The sequence below is a fragment of the Copidosoma floridanum genome, unplaced genomic scaffold (assembly GCF_036245765.1).
Source record: "Copidosoma floridanum isolate Cflo_tuat_1 unplaced genomic scaffold, Cflo_Japanese_pri ptg000020l, whole genome shotgun sequence".
Taxonomy (NCBI): Eukaryota; Metazoa; Arthropoda; class Insecta; order Hymenoptera; family Encyrtidae; genus Copidosoma; species Copidosoma floridanum.
Genome location: NW_028321897.1, coordinates 15,831,626 through 15,853,814, shown reverse-complemented (window position 1 = coordinate 15,853,814; position 22,189 = coordinate 15,831,626). Strand labels below are relative to the sequence as shown.

Below are 22,189 nucleotides of genomic sequence, written 5' to 3'. Positions count from 1 at the left end.
TAATAAGGGTTGTACCAAAGAGACAGAAGCTTGTAGGCGTTACTAAAAAATATTTTTACAAAAAAACAAGTACCATTTCCTATTACAGAACACAACGAGTATCCATTAATTGATATTATTATTGCAAACTGCAGGACATCGGTGATAACAAATAGTGAATCAGAAAATAACAGTTCAGAACTTGATAATTAGAGTTGCCAGCTAATAGTAGCAAGCTCAGTGGTAAAAACGGCAAAGGAAGAAAAAAGTAGAGATGTGAATAAATAAAGTATGTTTGAGAGCTAACAGACATAATCTAGGTAACGTTAAGTACCAGAACCCGGAAAAGATGTTTTTAAAAGCAGGGACGTCAAAGTATCAAAGAGAGCTGATTAAGCATGAGATAGATCAAAGGAAAAAGAAATCAAAAGAAATCACCACCAAATAAGAGTACAATAAAGTCTCTCACTTTCATACTAATAGACATAGTTGCACTAAAGTTCTGAACGATACAAGCCTACATGACGCACAATTTTACGATTTACAAGACGGAATTGCCAGTGAACATCGAGAAAGAGTTTTAATCAACGTCAAAAATGAGAAGCTAAAAGGATAAAAAACCAAGAATAGATTTAAAAGAAGATAAATGTAGTTTATATAGTTTAGAATAATTAAAAAGTCTAATAGATGGAAAAAACAATAAGAAAACGAAGATGAAGAAATTATTAGATATATTTTGCTTCTGACAGAAGATTTAAAATAAAATGATGCAACACAGATAGTTAATAGTAAGGAAAAAGATAGGAGAACTCTTGATTGTAGATATCATTAAGTTCAAAGATCCAGAGGATACAGAAAATATCTTAAGAAAGAGCCACGCGTATGAGGAGGGGGGGGGTGCGTGATGGTATTTGCTCAAAAATACAAGCAAATATTTGCATCCATTTTTGTTAACGAAAAAAAACATTTATTTACATTACATAGGGAAAACAAGTGCATTTATACTTATATACTTGAAAACCAATTATTATCCGGCTCTTCTGGAAGACAACGAGAGTTACTATACAACGATAGACCACGAGATGAATAAAAAAAGAGAAGACTGAGGAAGAGAGTCATAATTGAGTATAAGTGATATGAGTCGCATTAATGACAAAAAAGTTTATAGTAATTAATTAGAGAAGGGAAAGGAAGAGACAAGCAGTAAAAACCTTACACAAAAAGAGTTATGTAGTAAAAGGAAGAAAGTGTTCAAAGATAGAAACATACCACCACCCAATTTTCCACCATCACCTGATCTGCCACCACTACCCAATCTGTGTAGCACGTCAGATTTATTGTCAGATAACGAGGTACAGAGTAAGCTACTTAACAGAGCCCTACTAAGAGTAAGTGAGAGCAACTCCATAGAGAATATTAATCTTACGAACTTAAGCACGCTGAATTAATATAGAGTATGCAAAACTTATTTACGACGTGATAAGCCACCATGGGTTTCAAGTGATAGCTCAGACCCCTCTCTGCTCCAGCAGGTGGAGAAAGTCAAGGATCACTCTTTCAGGTATTTGGATAATTTAGTTTTCTGTACGGTATTGTGACGTGGTAGCTAATGCTGTCACGATCAGTGAGTATTTGGGTAAGAAAGAGATGGGAGATGGATAAGCTTGTCATGCGTTGGAAACAAACTAAGGGCCAGTTTGTCACGTTAAGATCTTAGTTTTAAAAATTTTCAACGATTTACCGGTTCTTAGTAGCGTTGGAGGTTTTCAAATACAAAGGATGGGGTGCACGCACCTATGCACACTTAATGCATAGCACAGTCAGTATGGTATCAGAGACAGCAGAGCGTAAAGATCTGAGTCCAAAATTATAGGAAAGGTGACAGATGATATAAGAGGCAATAACAAAGAGAGTACCAGAGAAGGAGGGTTTTCAGCAAGACGAGAGAACAGCTGCTGTGAAGGGAATCACTTAAAGCTAGGGGTATATCCAAGCTACTGCTGAGACCAGAACAAGTCCCAGATAGTGCAGCGTGATCATAAATATATTACGAAGATTCTGGGCGTAGTATTCTAGAGCCAGGTACAGGAATAGAGATGTCCAGGTCATCCCAGAAAACAAGTGAGTGATAAAATGTGGTGATAAGATAAATGTTAGGAATGCACTAGTGTGAGCGAGATTTTACAGGTTAGTCACGTGTGCAAAGACAGTGACCGTTACGAGGTGTGTATCACACTTAAGTATATGCGAGTGTATGTGAGGCAGGTGTGGTACTCTGACAGCTGCGTTCAGAAGTTGTTCAACAGCAAAGATTGTGAGAACACATACATCAATTGGCATACTGACCTTAAAGGCCCCGTGTATTAATGCTCATATTTATAGAGAAGATAGAATGAGAGAATAAGTATGTGATATTCAAGAGTGTGTAAAAGACGAACAATTAGCATGAGGGTGCTGAGAAGTTTACGTCAGTGATTGTGTTTATTTGGCATTAGTGCCCTCTTTTCGCTTTTTAATTTTCTTTTAGAAGTGTTCAGTGTTCCCGAGCTGGACACCTGTGGCAGACTTCTTAGAGGAGAAGAATCCAATGTGTAGAGACTAGGCAAGTAACGTACGAGAAAATCTTTATGACAGAATCCGAGTCACTATTTATCGGCTGCAAAATATTCTAACAGTATTACAAAATTTACCAGGAATAATTAATGTGCTTTGCAAGCAAGGTTTTAATGATCCAACAATTATAAGTAGTAAAGAGAGAGTAGTGGATAATGCAATGCTTTAAAAAACCAGAAAAATGTTAGTATTACTCATATATGTCAAAAGACACTTAAAGGATAATGCACTAAGGTTGGATATTAAAACCTACTTGAATTCTCTTAAAAAACTGATAATCAGTGAGGGGATGAAAAATATACGAATAGTAATTCTTACAATAACCAATAAACTTATCAAACAATTAGAAAAAATGGTTAAAGAAACGCCATACAGCAACTAACAAGACGTACAATACAACCTTTACCAACATCGTAAAAAAAAAATGTTTCTTAAACTAAGTACTAGAACCTAATACTTAGGTACAAGTAATAATTCTGCAAACGAACAACAAAAAATGTATGCTTCTTTCAACTTAACATATCAACGTACATAGTAATAAAATAAAATAAATAGTTAACAAGCATAAAGGTTAAATAATAGAGTGCGTGAGCAAGGCAGAGGAGACGTCGGAAGATGCGAGAGAGAGGGCATTTTATGCCACCAGTCCTGATTGGCTGTTCCGGTCCCCCCAACATACATCCTGCTGATATCACCAAATTCGTTTACTACTATACATATTACAGTGTCTACACGTGTGAGTATAGCAGTGCAGACTGCAGCAGAAGATATATTTGGCAGTTACTGTCGAATTGAATAGTAAACAAACCGAACATAATAGTTTTGATGTAAGGACTCCTTATATACATGGTTATAAAAGTATTATTATTATATTAAACTTATGCTAAAAAAGTCTATTGTGGGTAAAATAAAACAAAATCGAGAAGTGTGGACGTAGTTTTTATAAGTAAGTAAAACACAACTCTTACTAGACATTTCGAAATAGTGTAACTGTGTAACTAGTTATAATTTTCCTTTAGATTTTCTGAAGACGACAGTAAACGAAAACAATGGTGTGGAGCCCTAAATATCACGATAACCTTGAACAACAGCACAGCTCTTGTGTGCAGCGAACACTTTGATGCTTCAAATTGTTTAATTTTTAATGACAAAAGGCACTGCAAGAAGCTTTCCACAGATGCTATTCCATTTGACATTAATGCTACTGACAAAATTAATGAATCTTGAAGTGACATAAAAGAAAATTGCCTGCTCAAAAATTCCAGCAATGTGCATGTTAATTTGCAGTTATCATTGGAATCTGATAAGTTCATCGAACGTAGTTGAGTCATTAATGATTCTGATTGCGATGTTACTATGAAAAACGATACCGATACATCCTCCGTTTCACCCATTAAGGCAAGAACAAATTGCAGTAGGCGGACAACATTGAGAAGGTATATTATTTTATTTTTTATTTATATCCAAAAAAAAGTTGCATTTATTAATTTCTTTGTTCCTATGAGAGGAAAATCGATTTTGTTGACAGCAGGCCCGGAGAAAGATGATATTTGTTAATGGGCACATAACAGACTACATATCAGGGAGCAACACTGTATCCGATGAAGCGTGAAATAAGTTTATGACATGTTATATTTCAATGAAAAAGAAAATAGCTGCAGGACACAGCAAAAGCAGTCGTCAAAAGAAGAAGTTCTCGAATTTGAATGGTGTCATTACTTATTTAAAAGAGAATTTGCAGATGTCTACCTTTGATTTAAATGTTGCTGATTTATGTAATAGGCCTAGGTTTTGGAAAAATACTAATTGTGTTGCATACTATACTTTTAGTTCCATTTTCGTTTAATTAGTTGTATTAATTTTTCAACTGTCTTTTTTTCAATCTATTTAAAATGTGGGACAGCCTAAGATTTTTTTTCCATCTTTTTATCTTCCATTTAATAAGTATATTTTTTTCTTATTTAACAGGACCTACCTCCACATATCAAAGAACTCATCTATTGCATGAGAAATAACAAAGCCAATGCTCTTTATCCAACACATTTAAAAAGCTGCGCAAAAACTCTTCACTTTCGTCCAGCAGCAGCATATAAAGTTTTCTGGTACTCATTTTTTAATTGTTTACCATGTCCACAAACACTAGGTCATAGAATGTAATCACGTAACTTTGAACCTGGTACATCCCAGAAGGTTGTTAAAAATGTTGCAGACTTTGTGGAGAATTAGAGAATGAAGGGTAAGAATCTCGTTTTTAATGTAACGTTTCACGAGATGCACATAAAAAAATTGACAGAATGGGACAGAAACTGTCATCTGTGAAAAGGTCTGGTTGACATAGGTGGTCAGTTAAGAGAAGGCAATGAAAAAGATAAAAAATCACAGGCTGTGAAAGCTTTAGTTTTCATGCAAGTTAAGATAAATAGGAATTTTAAAGTACATGTTGCTTATTATTTAATTGATTCTTTAACTGGATTAGGGAAATTAGTATTACTAAAAGATTAATTACGTATATTAGATAATAATGGTATTAATATGTGCAGTATTACATTTGACGGCGATGGCAGTCATAAAACTGCTTGCGAATCGCTAGTTGCAAATTTAAACTATACAGACAATGCAAACTTCAAACTCTTTTTTTCACACCCATGTTCTTCTCAGCCAGTTTATAAATTTTACGACGCGTGTCACTGTTTGGAGCTTGTCTGTAATTATTTTGCTTTGAAAAGTTCAATAATGCACGATGGGAAAGCTATGGATTGAAAATACATTCGCTTATTACTTACTAAGCCAGAAAAAGCAAAGTTACACTTGTCTTGCAAAACTCACAGTAGGCATGTTGATTTCACTAATGAAAAGATGAAAGTCTATTTTGCTGCACAAGTATTAAGTACTTATAGTGCAACAGCCTTACAGTTTCTTGAATACAACTTAAAAAATTTTAATTGTACAAATGCTACAGCTACTGCTACTTTTTGCCAAAATTTTGATACCATGTTTCATGTCTTAAACGTCAAGCTGTAAAAGTTGAAAGTGCCAAATAGATAGGGGATGGATAAAAGCTCGTTACAAAAACTAAAGAAAACAATTGGTTCGTGTATTAATTGTATTAAAAATTGATGTATTGATGTACTTGTAAAAGAAAAGGAAAACACAAATAGTCCACCCAACAGTACATATAAAACCATTACCAAATCGGTTGTTCATTGTGAGTCAGTTAGTACATTATTTGTTGGTTTCATCTTAAGCTTGAAGATTTTGTATTCACTTGCAAATAAATTACTTAAAAAATATTCAATACAATTGTTCTTAAGCTACAAACTGTCGCTGGATTACGTATCAATGTTTTTTTCTTGTATCAGACGAACAAATGGGTTTAATAACAACCCCACAGTGACTCAGTACTTATTAGCGATTAGAATGTTATTGTCTAATAAGCTCGATATGAACGTATCTTCATCAGCAAACTGTTTACCTCTAGATCACACTTTGCTTTTATCTATAAAGAGCTTTGAACTTGGTTACGTAGAATCGTTTAACAATGATGTAAAGAAGAAGAGTGTAGCCAAAAACACGGCTAAGGTAAAATCGAATATAAAAAATGTTGCTCTTATCCTCGAAGAAAATCGACCTTATTTTGATCATGATAACTGTAAATCATCGAAGTGGGAATTTTCTGTGTACACTGATGAAATAATCAAACAGGTAGTTTAATTTATGTAATACAAAAACAAGAAAACTGCCAGAAATGTTGCAATTTGATTAATGGATTTAATAGCACAAACGAGTCTCAGTTGTCTGTTCTAAAAAATTATGGTGGCTTGCATTTTGTTGCAAGAGACGTTTTTATTATTTGCACAAAAATGAACAAATTAGAAAGAAGATTTAGTTATTTGATGACGATATTAATAATTATTGAGTAAAAGACGTCGTAAGAAATCTTTCGAAGGATATTTTAACTGATAAAAATTTTTTCATTTATTCAGATAATTGTCGTAAATACATTTTTTTGAATAATAAAAAAATATATAGATTTTTATTTAAACACTAGCGTCCATTTTTTAAGATGATTATAAAAAAGTGCGCATACTTCGTAACAAATCAATAATATTTCAAGGACAATAATAATACGTTTCTTCCTATTGTTAAATCTCACATATAATAAGTCATGTTTATATTATTTATGGAAAAAAATTCTAGTCTGTGAATTTAATTGTAGTAAGACAAAACTATTAAATTACATATTTTCGTTATCTTCTTTTTTAATCTTTTTCTCAATTGACAAACATATTTTTGTCAACACGTGCCAAATGTGTCTTCTGCTGCAGTACTGCACTGGTATAGCCACACACATACGTATACAAACTGTAATATATATATAGTAGTAAACGCATTTAGTGGTATCAACAGGGTGTGGGTCAGGGGGACTGGAACAGCCAATCAGGACTGGTGGCACATTCTATGCTCTCTCTTGTACCTTTGGACGCTGCCACTTCCAGGTTAATATAGCAGTCACGCACTTTATTATTATACCTCTATGTTTATATAAGAGAAAGAGATTTTTCTTGTCTTTTGTCCTAAAACTACATACAGTCGAAAAAAAATTAACGAAACAAAAGAAAAAAACTAAAATAAAATAAAATAAAAGAAAAAGTAAGCATTTGACAATGATTTTTAGATCAAGAAGAATGATATTTAGCTGCTCGAGGGAAAATAGGAAATAATATAAGTTATGATAGAAACTCTTGTTTTCATATTCAGTTGAACAACGCCTTTTTATAAAAAACGAAATGCGTATAAATACAATGAATAGTTAACAGAATATTCTACTGTCAGACAAACACAAAAAAAAATAAAAAAATCACTTTCATTCACAATTTAAAGAAGAATATCCCTAAGTGTGTAAAGAGAAATAAGAAAAAAAAAACTATTTAATTAGTAAGGTATAAAAACATTTAAAAATTCAAACAAGAATTACATAAAAAATGAGCACGTACATTAACATGTTTTGTTAGTTTGTACATTCACTGACTTAAGACACTAAAAGTTTAGTAAGAGGAACAGTAAGCTGGCAAAGACCCACTGCTCACCTTTTTGATAGATTTTGTACACACAACACAAACATCATGACACAAACATAACACAAAAAAAAAAAAAAAGTAGGTATGCATCCGTGCACCCTTCTTAGTTTGGGCCCAAAAAAATGGAAGAGCATGGAAAATAATAAGATAAAAACTAAAAGTCAGGGGCTGTTGGAGAATATCTAGTAAGACAGTCAGTCGATAGTAAGGGGTAGGACCTTAGCTTTAAACGGTTAAGCTTAACGCGCCTCTCTTATCGTTTTTGATTAACATATTTTTATTAAAACTATATAAATGACTTTTTATATAGTATAAGCCATTTTTAAGTTTGGCAATCCCTGTTATTTACTAATTTAATTTTATACATATATAAATAACTATACATATTCTGTATTATCAGCTGGTACAATTTCACTTGTATTTGTGATTTTTGACATACTTAAAGTATGTTTCCTTATGATTTGCACTCACTAAGCATTATCTTTGATAATTTATTGACTTATGTTAATTTTTATTAATACAAATTTTTAGTTTTTTTATCCTATTTCTTGTAACCTTCTATTATTCTCCATCTAGTAATTTTACTTCAACCATGTTGCTTCAATGTATGTTTGCAGAGAAATTTATTCCTGTTTTTAGAATGATTGGTACTGCCACTATCTCATATCCAATTTATTTTGTTACTGGTTAAACAGTTATTTATGTCTCTCTTTTTATGCTTGATTCGCACGTTACATGCTCTTGAGAAGTCTTGCTGTTGTTGGTGGCGTTGTTGACATTCTTTGCTGAGTATGCTTCTACAGCCTTTACCTCTGCTATTTGCTCTGTACATATGTTTACCTCTGCTGTTGCCTCTATATCTCCCATTTCTTTGCTGCGTATCTCTGGTTTGTGCACCTTCGTGACGATTGGATCAGCCTTCATCTCATTATCCCGCTACCTATCTGAAATATAACATTCATAATACTGTTATTGTAATTCTATGTGAAGCTTACTAAAATTATTTTAAGTTTTACTTTCTACACTTTTTTTTGTAAGATTATTTTTTCAATTTTTGATTTCACTTAACAGTTCTTTGCTCTTCAAGTTTTAAATCTATGTATGGTCTTTAATTTTGTTTTAGCTTACTAACAATGCTTTCGACGTATATCTTATTTTTGTGGCCTTGTTTATTTCTCCTTCAGCAGCCTTAAGTTTATTTACTGTTCACTTATACTCATTGAAAAATTTTTTGGCTTGTAGAAAGTTTTTTAACATAACTTGCTTTTTTTTTGATTGATTATTTGTAGTGCTGTGGATTTAGTCATGTTTACATATTTTTAAAATTTTTGCATCATCTTATATACCTCTGCTATTTTTTATCTAGACAAGCTGCCAACTTGATACTGTTTTTACGATAATCGCTCTTGGTTTAAGGACACCTTTATTCGATGTGGCTTCTGTGACTGGCTTTGTTCCTACTCTGAAAGTTCATTATTGACATTGAGTTGTTGGTCTTGTTACAACAGCTATCTTAGTAACCAACTGCTGAATTTTTCTCCATCGAATACGGGAATCATGCCATTGTCAATTCTCACACTGTTGGCCATTTTATCTTTTACGTATTTGCTAGACTTCTTAAGGAATTTCTTTGTTATATGTATTTCTCTTGTTATTTAAAAAAAAATTTTTCTCAATTATTTTATATCTCTGTCGATACTTTATTTGTCTTCTTTACTTCCCATTTACTCATTTCAGCTTGTGCACTTTATTGTCACCACGAGATTACTTGTAACCTAATCACATACTTTGTCTTTATGACTGAATAGACACTTTCATCACGTGAGCTTGTTTTAATATAATTTCTTTAATTTTCTTGTGTTGGATTGACACTTCAGCCTGAACATTGTCCTGAGTTGATTTTCACGAATGATCAAAGCAGCGCGTGAAAAGTCAAAAAAAAGGATGCCCTTATCACAGACTTCTAATATGTTGAAAACAATAAGAGGTAGAGGCTTAAATATAATTATATATTTACAAAATAAATTTATCAAAAATAATACATCGTCACCTCAACGTCTTAAAGGAGACCAGTTATGACAAGAAATAGGGCTTGACTGACTGTGTTGCTTGGTGCTGCCCGTTATATTTGTGGTTGTCATTAACATGCACTTAAACTGGATGTAGACTTTATTAATTCACTAATATTACAACAGTATTACGAATGAGGTTTCAGAACGGATCTGAAACAACAGTGTTATAGATGGAGGGAAACTTGAGAGGGTAAAAGATTGTTCTATAAGTAAATTGTTCTGGATTTCACCCTTTTCGACACTATAATTTTATGTTTGTTACACAGATGTAAGGGTACTGAGAACTGTTAAAAATTGGAATTAAATGTCAGCAATAGTACACTTCATTTGTTATACATAGTTGTACAGCATATATACATATTTCCTTGGGAGCTATTTTTAATATGTCTCTGACTACATTTTACATTTTTCATCTGTTTTTTCTTTTGTTTAACCAGCCTCTCGTGTCATCAGATACTTTGTTAATATTTTTTTTTCTCTTAAATAAGACAGTAGTTCGACTAAACACACACAATGTCTTTAAATAAAATAACACTATTTATTGTACATAAAAAGTGACCCGAGTTCTGGCACTCAAGACCGTGAAGATCAATTTGTTGGTTATTTCTCTTTAAAGCTTCGAGTACTAGAGTTTAGCCATAAACAAACTGGTCCCTAAAATAATTAAAAAAAAGTCAAATGGACTTTTTCTGACCATCAAACTATTAGGATACATAGAGAAATTGGTTACTTGAGCCTTGAAGCACAAAGTCAAACAAGTCTTTAAAAGATGCGTAGGTTGCGGTCAATCACACTTTTTTAGCTGTCAAGGTATGAATAAATAATACTCAATATCTTTTTGTTTTTTAACTATAACACATTTATGACTGTATTTTTAGACAACACTGTTTTACATATTCTTACAGTTTTTTTTTAATAAAACCTTAAAATGTGGATACACAAAAACTTAACTTAGCATGGCTGAGGCCACTTTACCTTCTCCCTTACGGTCTTAAGCAAGATTCTTGATCATATTCTGTTTCTGTTTCTCTATGAGATTACCGACTGTTGTAGCAAAATTTAGAAAAACCTGATCTTACTCCTACAAGCTATAGGTAAGCTCTTCAGAAACCTAGTGAGACTCTGGGATCATGCTTTTAAGCAGTTATCCGATATGTTTTAAGCTCACAATCTTATTGACTTTGTCATTATTTACCTGATCCTTATAGCAACTCTAAAAACTATAAAAAATCCTTAGAAGCTTTGAAGCTTGGGATTTCAGAGATATGACCAATGGCCAAACTCGTAATTTTCCAGAGAGATATAGAGTTTTGGAAGCAGATGGAGTAGGTAAGTCGAACTAGTAGACAGACGAAAAGCTTAGGCACTCACTAATTAAAGCATTAGCCATTACCATAATATTCTTCTTTGTTTTCTCTGACGATAATAATAGTACCCGCTTTTGGCGTTAACCGTACGCACACGTAAAGAGAAGGAAAATAATTAAACGTTAACTTAAATGAGAAAACAATACAAAAAGTAAAGACATTGAAACACAGTCAAAAGAAGGTTTGGATATGAAAAAACAGACTTTATCAATAACATCACTTTGTTACTGACCTTGCGTCTTAGAGAAATGCAACGCTTTATTTGCAATTCATAAACAATACGCTTCTTAGTTCCTTTGTGTACTATGTTAGTAACTGGCCAGTTTTCTGCAGTAATCTTCTATGAATCTTAAAACTTTGGTGCTAACTTTTCCAAAAATTTTTTGCCACGTTAAATTAAAAATAAGTTCATCTCATTACCTGCGCATTAACATTAAAATTATTATCTCTTTCACCCTAAATATAAAATTTCTCTTGATTTAACTTAAAATCCTCGAACTGCTTGGCTAACAAGTTTTGAAATACATCAGTTTCATTTGCATGATCTACCCACGCTTCTGGCAAAATCATCTCTAGCAGCTACTATGATTCAATCCCTCAGTGAAATTTATTCACAGATTTAGGGTGTCTGTCGTTAACTGCATAGTAAAGTTCATAAACTTTCCGCTGTCAGCGATACTTTAAATGGCTGAGATAATTTACACACTTTCATGAAACTCTTAGTATACAGATCTTGCCAATAATACTTCAGTGCCTTTCCTGAAATGAAACACTATCCGATCATTAAACTTTTTCATACCCATATACCTAATTCATGGTGTTCTATGAGCATTGGTAATAACACACTCTTCTTATTTATCTGGTACTTTAAGCCATCACTTTTCTTCTCAATGCACTAAGACTAAACCTTATGAAAGATCTGCCTGATATCTATAAAATCTTTCGTCCTCGACTTACTAAACCATACACTGAACAGAATTTTTCGACACTTTTTGTGACATATGAATGCACAATTGATCGCTAATCTTGTCCAATGCCACTACTTCTACCTCTTTTCTATGTTACTTGAAAAAGCCCATCTATTACATGGTTAATAAATAGCATTGGTGCAATGCATGATTTTAGGATGTCACAAAAACGTTCCTAAAGCTTACCTGGCTAATTGAGCTGATGACTTACACAAGTCTTTAATCCATTTGAAGAAGCTGTGATTCGTGATCTCGGTAAGAATGTCGCTGTTTAAGGTCTCAAGTTTTTGGGAGCCTAAATTATGGCAAAACACTACTTTTCGATTACGCTATAATTTTTCTTAGCTGTAGTGAAGATGCCACTTATTTATACGTTTGGATGTTTTTCACCTTCTTCGAATGCTAACACGGCTATAATGACATTGTTGCAGTTTTTAGTACAGGATTCTCATTTATAAATAGACTGTACTATCAAACCAACTCTAAGAAATAGCACAACTTATTAACGTCATTCCACTTTAGAAAGTGCAAATTTAGTGCTATATTTCAAGGATTTTGTCTCAAAACCTTTTATCTCATTTGATGCTCCAATAAGTTGATTCGCACCATGACATGACATACATATATCAAACAGCACCCTTATGATGACTAAGCCTGATTTAGAAACTTATCGTAATACAAATTATATGTAGTCGATAAACCCAACAAAGTCATCTGTCGTTATTACGTGCGGGACCAAGAGTCGCATTGATAAGCCGTTGGCATAACATCAGCACATTGGTCACTCTGAACAAAATTAGCATTACATGCCATAGTTCTAGTATTGGTGACAACAAGGCCATTTATCTTATATTTCATCAGTACCTACAAATCTGCGTACTCTAAGTGAATCTTTGACAGGTATCTTGCGTATCTTAGTATGTCTCAAACCACGTCACTGCCTTGTAACAAGTCTCCATTGTGCTTTATCAACTTATCCATAGCGAAAATCAAAGAAAAATTGGTACATCCCAACTAATTTTCTAGTTTTCACCAGTGCGCTACTATAACTGCTTGTTTACTTATCTTTAATGCTCTCATTACACAAACGTTCTATTTTTTCATGGCTATGTTTCACAACTTCAGTGACAAACATTTAAACTGGCTTTAAATAAGCGTATAATTGATAAATTTTATCACATGCTTTGTAAGGCTCATCATACTGGCAAGTACACTACCACACGCTAAGACCCTATCATTAAATTGAGTAACGCTGTTTCTCTTATTGACGTTTATCGTTCAGTACACTCCATAAAAATAGTTTTAAAATAGCTGGTTCGTCCTAATCTTATAAAAGAAAACCCATGGTCTTCTTTTTACTTGTCATAATTCCTGTTCAAATCAAGTCCTATTGTTAAATACCTAGTAAAAATCCGTGTCCAAGAGAATATTCTGACTCATATTTAACACTGTCTTGAGAAATAAGATATTGCTCAATTACTAGGTATTAGGCACTTTTTCAGTCGTTCAGCCAAGTTTGGTCCAGTCAGTGACGATATAGCCCCAGGATTAAATGAGGCTTCATATTATTACCCTTCCAACGGACTTGTGTGAATTGAGACTGTTATGGCTTACCTTAGCAATAATCGTTTCCCGAAACTCCTTATTTAGGTCTGTGGTATCCCTAAATCAAGAATCCCTTTTTATCTTAGTCAACTTAGCACGTCAAGCTTTAATGTCTAGTGGGGGCAATCAATGTTTTGGAGACGGCATAAGCTAGTTTATTCCTGAAAATCTTTGTAATTGCTAATATATACTGTATCTAGGCATCTTTTCTTGTGTACATATAACTCTCCATGGATGAAAAGTCATGAATTCCGTCACTCAGATTTTAAGCTTGAATTTGCTGGACTTGATCTTCAACTGTTCCAATAAGTTCTGCTCACGTTTAAAGCTTCTTAACTTTTTTTCTTGCTATTCACCTCCAGTAGATATCTTTCTTCGACCTAAACGGGCGTAAGCCATTTATTTATTAATTTTTTGCTTCTAGATAAGTTATGCCAACTGTTCTAGTTTTTGTAACACGTTACATTATCTTAACTTTTAACTTGATTTGACTCCCTCTTGATGCAGTAGTTTGCTGCCTCCTGATTGCATTACTTTTACTCTTATAAAGAACATTAATGTTTACAATATCTGAACTAACATACTCAGGTGCCCTATCTTCTTATTAACTATTTTTTTCTTTTCTTCTATGCTTATCCTACTTTATCTCTGCAGAAAGTTTCTATAGAGCATCATTATCTTTATCCAATGCAGGTGTCCAGAAAGTTCGATTCTTTCTCGCCCCCCAGCTGTCAGCTTCTCAGACTCTCCTGAAACTTTTTGGCATACACTACTGGTTTACAACTGCAATCCGTAAATCTGTTAGTAGACATTTGTATAGGATCTTGCTCTTCTAGCAGCAATTTTTCCTCCCAGTGGCCTACTCAGGCACCAGTATCAAATTCTTTTTTTTTGGTCAAAATACGTAGCACACATTTTTGGTGTATGGAGCCAGTTTATTCCGAATTCTACTGCAAAAAACGCATGCCTCCATAAATTTCTCTGGCCAAGTGTTACCACTTGCCTGATCACCTAGCACAAGCTGTGATAGCTGCATCTATGGTCTACCAAGATCTGTCACCTGAGGCTGTTTAGAAGTATGACCCTCTTTTTTTCACGATGGACGTATCCTCTGTACCAAACTGCATAAGACAGATGTAGGTCCCAGCTATTCTTTGGCTTAAGTTACCTTTGAGGTGGCCTAATATAATGGGCTCATTACTGAAGGACTGACAAAACTTTGTGTCTAAGAAATTGGTACCTGAGCTTACATGGTTAGTACTGAAACTGTAGTATATTTTCAATAGAAATATTTTAACATACTTGTTTGACAACATTTATTATTTCCAACACTTTTCTATTTATTTACTAGGCAACAACTACTGTCAGATGCCTAGTTGCTACTTTTGTCTGTCCAACATAAAACAGTTAGCAGACCAAGCATAAAATGGCATTGAAATAAACAATCCTACCAAACATTATGACTGACCAAAATTCTGGTGTTTGGAACTCTGAAAACAAAAAGACACAAGCAAACATACACTCAATTACTTTTGTCATTCTGTTCTGTCAATCTCTCTCTCTCTCTCTTTTTCAGTTTCTATTTTTTTTCTTATTACTCTCTCTCTCTCTCTCTCTCTCTGTCTTTCTCTTGTTGTCTCTTTCTCTCTTTCAAAATAACGGCATAATAACGACGAGTTCTAGAATTTGATTACAAACCATATTGCTGCTGACAAGATTTTAGTTAATTATATCTTCACATATCAAAAAGAACGGTTACTTTAAAACTAAAAAGAGACTTGTGTCTAGTAGATAACCTTTTAAGTAAATGGATCACAACGCACGCGTTAATGTAGAAAATCAGTCTTTTTAATTAGTGATGCACAATTATGTAATGCACTTCTAAGTTTCTTATGTTCGCTGTAACAGTGTTCCTCTTTTAGCCATTGTCCTCAGCCATCCTTAATGGACTGTCAAACTAATTGATTTATGTTTTATGTGATACTATGTGGTATGTCTTATTCAACAATTTTGTACATTTGGTATACTTATGAGGCTTTTATGTTCATGTTATTCTTAAATTTATTTATATGTGTATAAACGGACGTATATATATTTATTGCCTACATGTATATATGTTTTTAACTTTAAATTAAATTGTATTGGTCATTGCTTATACATTAGAGGCCTACGGTGCCACTATGCATTATTTGCATTTGGCAAAAAGCTCTTAATCATAAAAAGATTCTTATTTTTGCTTGAATTCTCATTCTTATTTTTTCTCAGTGTTTTCGGACAAAATAGCCTAAATTTCTTGAAGAACGTCAACAAGTCCTAAGGCAATGTTACCCAGGGGCCCTTAACTTGTTGTTTATCCTTTGGCTTGTCTATGCCCAAGTACTCTCTTACTTCCTGTTGGATCCTGGCCCCTTTGATGTTCTTAGCATATAAATACTGTTATTCTGACAGGATACCACAGCTGCCAAACATTAGACCTCATCTACTTCTCTTTTTCTTCCCTTGTCTTTCTCTCTATCTCTTTTTTATTATACTTTACTTTCGATGCAATGTATTAATGCATTTTTTAAATGTTTTCCTTAGATAACAATTGGCAGTTTTCACTTATAGAAAAATATTTTGCCACAATTCCTATGTTTAGCACACTTACTTATGACCTGGAAGGTGATCCTTACACAAACAATGCCATAATACTTTTCTAGTAGGCAAAGAATGTGAGTTTCAGTTAAGAGATTATGTTGTGCTTGCCACTCTGGAATCGTTAAAAAACCTCAGACTTTTGCCCTTATGGTTTACTATTTTGTCTTATGTAAGCAAAATTTCTACCATCATTGCAAACTCAAGCGCATAACATACTATTAATATGTTATAATATTCTTACTCAATGAGTATTATAGAATATCAGAACAATAATTTCAACGATAATGTTGACCTTATCCATTTGTTATGTGCTATATTTGGCACTTTTTTGTATTGAAAAATGCTGGTGTGTGAAAAAAACTGCATCGATTAAAAATTACACAGGAGCGAAAAAAAAACTTTTAATGAGGAGTTAAACTAAAATCTCAATACCCATGATACGGCCTTTTATTTAAGATACACTTACCAGAGCAGTAAAAAGAAGTATACACTGAGGCCTCAGAGACAAAGTTAGTTAACGGGGCTTCCTAGAAAAAATGATGCCCAGGTTTAACTTCTGACTACGGTGGAAGAATTATTTTCTCCTGTCTGATTTTTCGTCAACAAAGTCTTTTTTACAAGCCAGTGATAATAATTACAAAAGGGCGAGCCAATGCACCACAGTAAATATGAATGTGGTCTGTATAGTAATTTAAGTGATTTTACTGCTTACAATTTATATGTATGCATATACATTTGCTACTAAAGTTGGCATAGTATAGATAAATAGCACTACTATTTAATCGCTGTTAGGTACTGCTTAACACAAAAATAAATCAATTGATTTTTATTAATACCGTGCATTGTTTTATTCACGCCATCTTGCATGACACTGTTAGTATTATTTTTTTTATGATTGCAAATACTACTTCCTTACAAAAATTAAGTTAGTTTTGATTGTATAAATTGAAAAGTTTTTTAAAATAATAACTATTACGGCTTAACAGGAAAAACGTTAAAAGGATCCCGAAAAAATTTATGGCTGTATGACTTAGAAATGCATCTTACCAGGCAGCCATTAGATTATGTGCTTAAGAAAATAGTAATTGCTTCATTGATGGTCCACTGCTTGGAGAAGACGGAATTCTTTGAAAACACAAGTAAGCAATTATCACATTACTGAACACGTTTTATTAATCATTTAATTACTGACCAATTTTTTAACTTGAACATACAATATCAATTTAAAAACTTTCATTTTAAGGCTAAGCTTTTTTTGGGCAAAAATAAATTTTATTACTAAATGATAAACTGCCTTTGATTGACAAGTGTAGATTGCTCTTACACTCTTTCTTATTTCCTCTCACTCTCTCTCTCTCTCTCTCTCTCTCTCTATCTATCTACAGGTGCGTAGCAGTACACACGTTATAGCTGATGCTTCGTTATTATTGGGTTTTGTGCCTTATTAAAAACTCCGCTGGAGTTTCTTATCTACAGATGACCTTTCTCTGGAGCCCAAAAAGGCTTTCACCTTGTGTTCTGGTGCTGCATGCCTCCTGGTGGTTGAAGGTCAGGCTTTGAGTGCCTCCCCATCTAGTTTTCAACCTCAATCTGCTGCTGATAGCTAATAACATCAAGCGAAGTAGTACAGAACTGCGCTCGAACGCTCAATGTAGAATCAAGCACAATGCCTAGTATTTTTAGTGTATCAGAAGTTTGAACTATGAAACCATCAAGCAAAATGTTAGGTACATGGGTTTTCTGGAGTCTACTCATAAAATTACGTGAGCCTAAACATAAGGCACATGTTTTTTCCTTATTGATAAGTAGGCCATTGGAGAGAGCCCACAATAAAATATTATATAAATCCTCATTAATCCTACGTAAAATACTCGCCAATCCATCAATCGAACCATAAAGATATATACACAGGTCATCAGCATAAAGATGATAACGCACTGGATTGTTTGGATCTGCCTGCTCCCAAGTGAGTTTGGCTGCGTAATCAGCCGTAAACAGATACGCTTCCTTAGTGTTGGCTAAAGTACTTCCTGTAGCCACGCCATCACCAGAAAGTGGCGTCCTCTGGCATCAGTAACTGTTTTGCCATGGTTTTTGAGCTCCATATTAAGGTTTTATCGCAAATTGCTGATCCATGGACCATTATTCTTCTTTACCAGTAGCTGTCAAACTCATTTTGCTGCTCACTTTTGTTTATTTTAATTCCTACGCTGTGGTACTTACTAGCGAGATTTGACTGGGAGCGTTTTAACTCAGCGTTATGCAGAGACAAGAGCGTTTGCTCCTTTTTTATTTTCTATTAGCAACAAACGCAACTTTTTTATAAATATGCCAATTTCCTCTTACATAAGTCGTTTTTAGTCACAGCTCCGCCTAATACAGTATTACCAATGTATATTTTAAAGCGCGTTAGTACCGTTATACGTGTATGTCTCAATTTGTATTGAATGTAAATGTCAGCCCTATTTGTACCCTGTATTCGTTGAGTTCTATTTTATTGGCCATTAGTATCAAGATGTTTAAGAGTAAGAAGTGCAGAAAAAAAATCGAAAACGATGTGCGGAGCTGTACTGTATGCAGTAGTTCAAAATTTATACACCTAATTGTTATAAATATTTAAATAACGTAATTCAACTTGTATTACTTAACGTGTCTAAAAAAAAGACTGGCTAACAGAATACAATATTCAAACAATTTATTATTGTGTAAATTAACTTATTATGGAATTTCTGAAGAGGTTTCAAGAATACTAAATAAATGATCTCTCAAAAACGACATCCAAACACATTAAATTCTAGACTTCTCATCTAATGAATAAATAGTTCCAATCAGAGTCATCGATTCTACTTACAAAACAAACATAAATGTATATGTGTATATATACACTAATTTTTACTATACACAAACCCTCACATCCTAGCCCCCCCCCCCAAACGAGTTATTTACAAATGGCCTCCCACAAAATAAGGTTAAATTTGCTTGTTATTTACGTGATTTTGACGAAGCTCAAAAATTTGGTAATCCCACACTTATCCCTTCATACCTCCCAACATTATTAAAACTAGCCACACATCGTTATCAGTCTTTTTTTCCAGGCCACCCATGAAACAAATAGACACTTTTTACACTAAAAAAATATTTATGCAACAAATTGTATTAGTTATTAATTGAACGTATAAGTAACCTTAACCTATTAAATAGAATACATATATATATGTATAATACATACAAATACATTAGCATTAACGAAGTGCAAGACTTAACAGTATATATTTGATAAGTATAAAGTATAGGCCAAGTTATATATTCTTTGCAGTTTATTTTATTTTAGTTCTATATAATTCTTAATGATTGAAACATATGTTTTTATGACATAATAAAAATAAATGCATCATCTAAGAATTCACATAATAGCATTTCTCATGTGATTAACAACATGTCGATAAAAAAATTAGGTGTGGATATTGGGACCCCCAGCTGATGTGAGACTTTCACCTCAAATTTTATTAAACTCGATAAAACAAAAACTAAGGAAATTAGAGTCCACCTTATTTAAATGGGTCTTTAAAAATCCAATATTAAAAAAGTAGAAGTTTCAATATTATTCTGTATTAGAGCACGCACGTGCATAGAATACTCTGATATACTGCTTATGTTACATGTAATTCACGTACCCTAAGAATGGCCATTTTTGCTATGATGTATGTATTTATACATTACAGACTGTTGGTAATGTAATGCAGAATTAAGCGAAAATTTGCTATCATACTCCACCAAAAAATGGTTCTTTTGTCACATTACGTGAGACAAAATTTCTTTTTATTTTGAACTACTAATTGTGCATTTAATATGATATCATACATGTACAACATATAATAGTGGAAATCTTTGTATCCAACAAGTAAGAATTCTTTTTAATATGGTCTACTACAAAAGTACAATAATCTACTTTTTTAAATTGAGATAAGGGAAAATGAAAGACATACATCTTTTTTTAATGTACAGTTGTAATTTTTTATTTTATTTGTTTTTTATAATTATTTAACATTTAATATTCAAATTAACCTATTTTTAACTATTTATATATAATTTAAACCAGGGCAAAGAACACAAAATAAATCAGTTTATGGGTAGGATTTGTATGATATAGCTTTGCCTTTTAGATATGGCTCTTATGAGATTTTTAATTATTGTAACTGGTTATATACATCCGTGTTACATGTATTTTCAGACTATTAAAATGATTTAATAAATAAAAAATTATTTTCAACCCAATTCGCACTCCTTTTACGATTCAAATTATTGTTAATTTTGAAAGGTTTTGTTGTTTTATCAAGAAAACTGATTATGTTTCAAACATGCCATACAAAGTAAAATTATTTTTTACGTGTTGTTTGTGAAATACAGTCAAAAAACGAGAAAGTTGGTATTATAATTGTGCATAGTAAGGTAAAGTCCCCTACATGTTGAGGTGAGTAATATAATAAATATTACATAAACAAAAAACCGATAGTATGCAAAACTTATTAATACAAGTTATTTTCAATGCCTTTTGAATGAAACTATACAAAATTTACTCGAAACTTTTGTTTATTTATTTCATAATATGCAGTAAAAAATATGAAATTTTAGACCATATTTTTGAGACCAGGCGTCGAAGTACCTCAGCTTTTGGACCACTGTGTGTTTTCACATTATTAACGCAAAGCAATTATATTATGCACTTTTTATAAAGATTTAAGATTATTAATAATTAATATTATAGCCTTTTATTAAAAATTTATTAAAATTATGATGTTCTAGTTAACAATTCTATTGTTACAAAATGTACCTAGATATAATTTAAAAAATCAACACTTAGGTACAAAGTTACAAGAAGTTCTCGTGATAAAGTTGAAAATTAAATATCAGATTTTATGTTATACTGCAGATCATCAATCTGTTTTTAAATATCTTTAAGTTTCATTTTGAATATAAATTTATTATCTTTAATCTTTTTTTTTTCTTCAATCAAACCTCTTTAGGTTTCTATAGTTTTTTATTTTTTTATTTTTTCTGCAATAACTTTATTTTTTTCTTTAAAGCGTTTGATATAATCTTTTACATGATTTCTTTTGGTGACTAGCTTTTTTTTTATTTTGCATCCTTTCATTTTTTACTATCTGCTTCTTTTCATTCTCTTTTATGTATTTAAAATAAGCCTCTGATGTACCAGCTGATGATGGCTTAGGTTTACCAGAATTTTTAATTTTTTCTCTTTTTTTAGCTGGTAAATAGTTGACTAGAAAACATTTGTCAAAACTTCTCTTTGAATTATTAAACTTACCGATTTTTAAAACTACGAAATTACTTGTTTCAGCAGTGGCTGAATTCTTGTCAGCATTTCTAACAGCTGAAGTCATTTTAGAAGTAGTAACAGCTGAGTAAATTTCAGTACTGCTATCAGCTCAGCCAGAAGGGTTGCTCGTTTGTAAATAATTACTGTTGTTGGCGCTTTGTTGATTTGGTTCTGCAAGGTTTTGACCTGAAAAAGTTTATCATCAACATTCAAGATAATAATATAGTATGGTTTTATAAATGTTTAAATATGAGTATAATTACTTGTTTTAGAAATAGCAGACGTCTTGTCAGCATTATTAACAGCTAAAGTAATTTCACAAGTACTCTGAGCTAACTGAATCTCAACGTTGCTTCAAGCTGAGCCAGAAGGATTGCTAATCCGAAAAAACTCACTGTTATCAAAGTTCTGTTGACTTAATTCTGCAGGATGTAGATCCTACAAAATTTATACGTCACATTCAAGACAATCATGTCTTTATAATAAATTTTCTAACAAACTTTTGGAAGCAGTCTGTGTATTAATTAAATTT

The 22,189-nt window shown here is 32.7% G+C and overlaps 1 protein-coding gene across 1 annotated transcript in view; it reads left to right on the top strand.

Moving 5' to 3' along the window:
- Positions 1–17,926, top strand: part of LOC106636872 (uncharacterized) — a 204,740-nt gene extending 186,814 nt beyond the window's left edge. Inside the window, exons 5-6 of the mRNA XM_023392246.2 lie at positions 17,306–17,458; positions 17,796–17,926. Coding sequence (XP_023248014.2) covers positions 17,306–17,458; positions 17,796–17,926 — 284 coding nt within the window. The remainder of the gene's footprint in view (positions 1–17,305; positions 17,459–17,795) is intronic.
- The last annotated feature ends 4,263 nt before the right edge of the window (positions 17,927–22,189 follow it).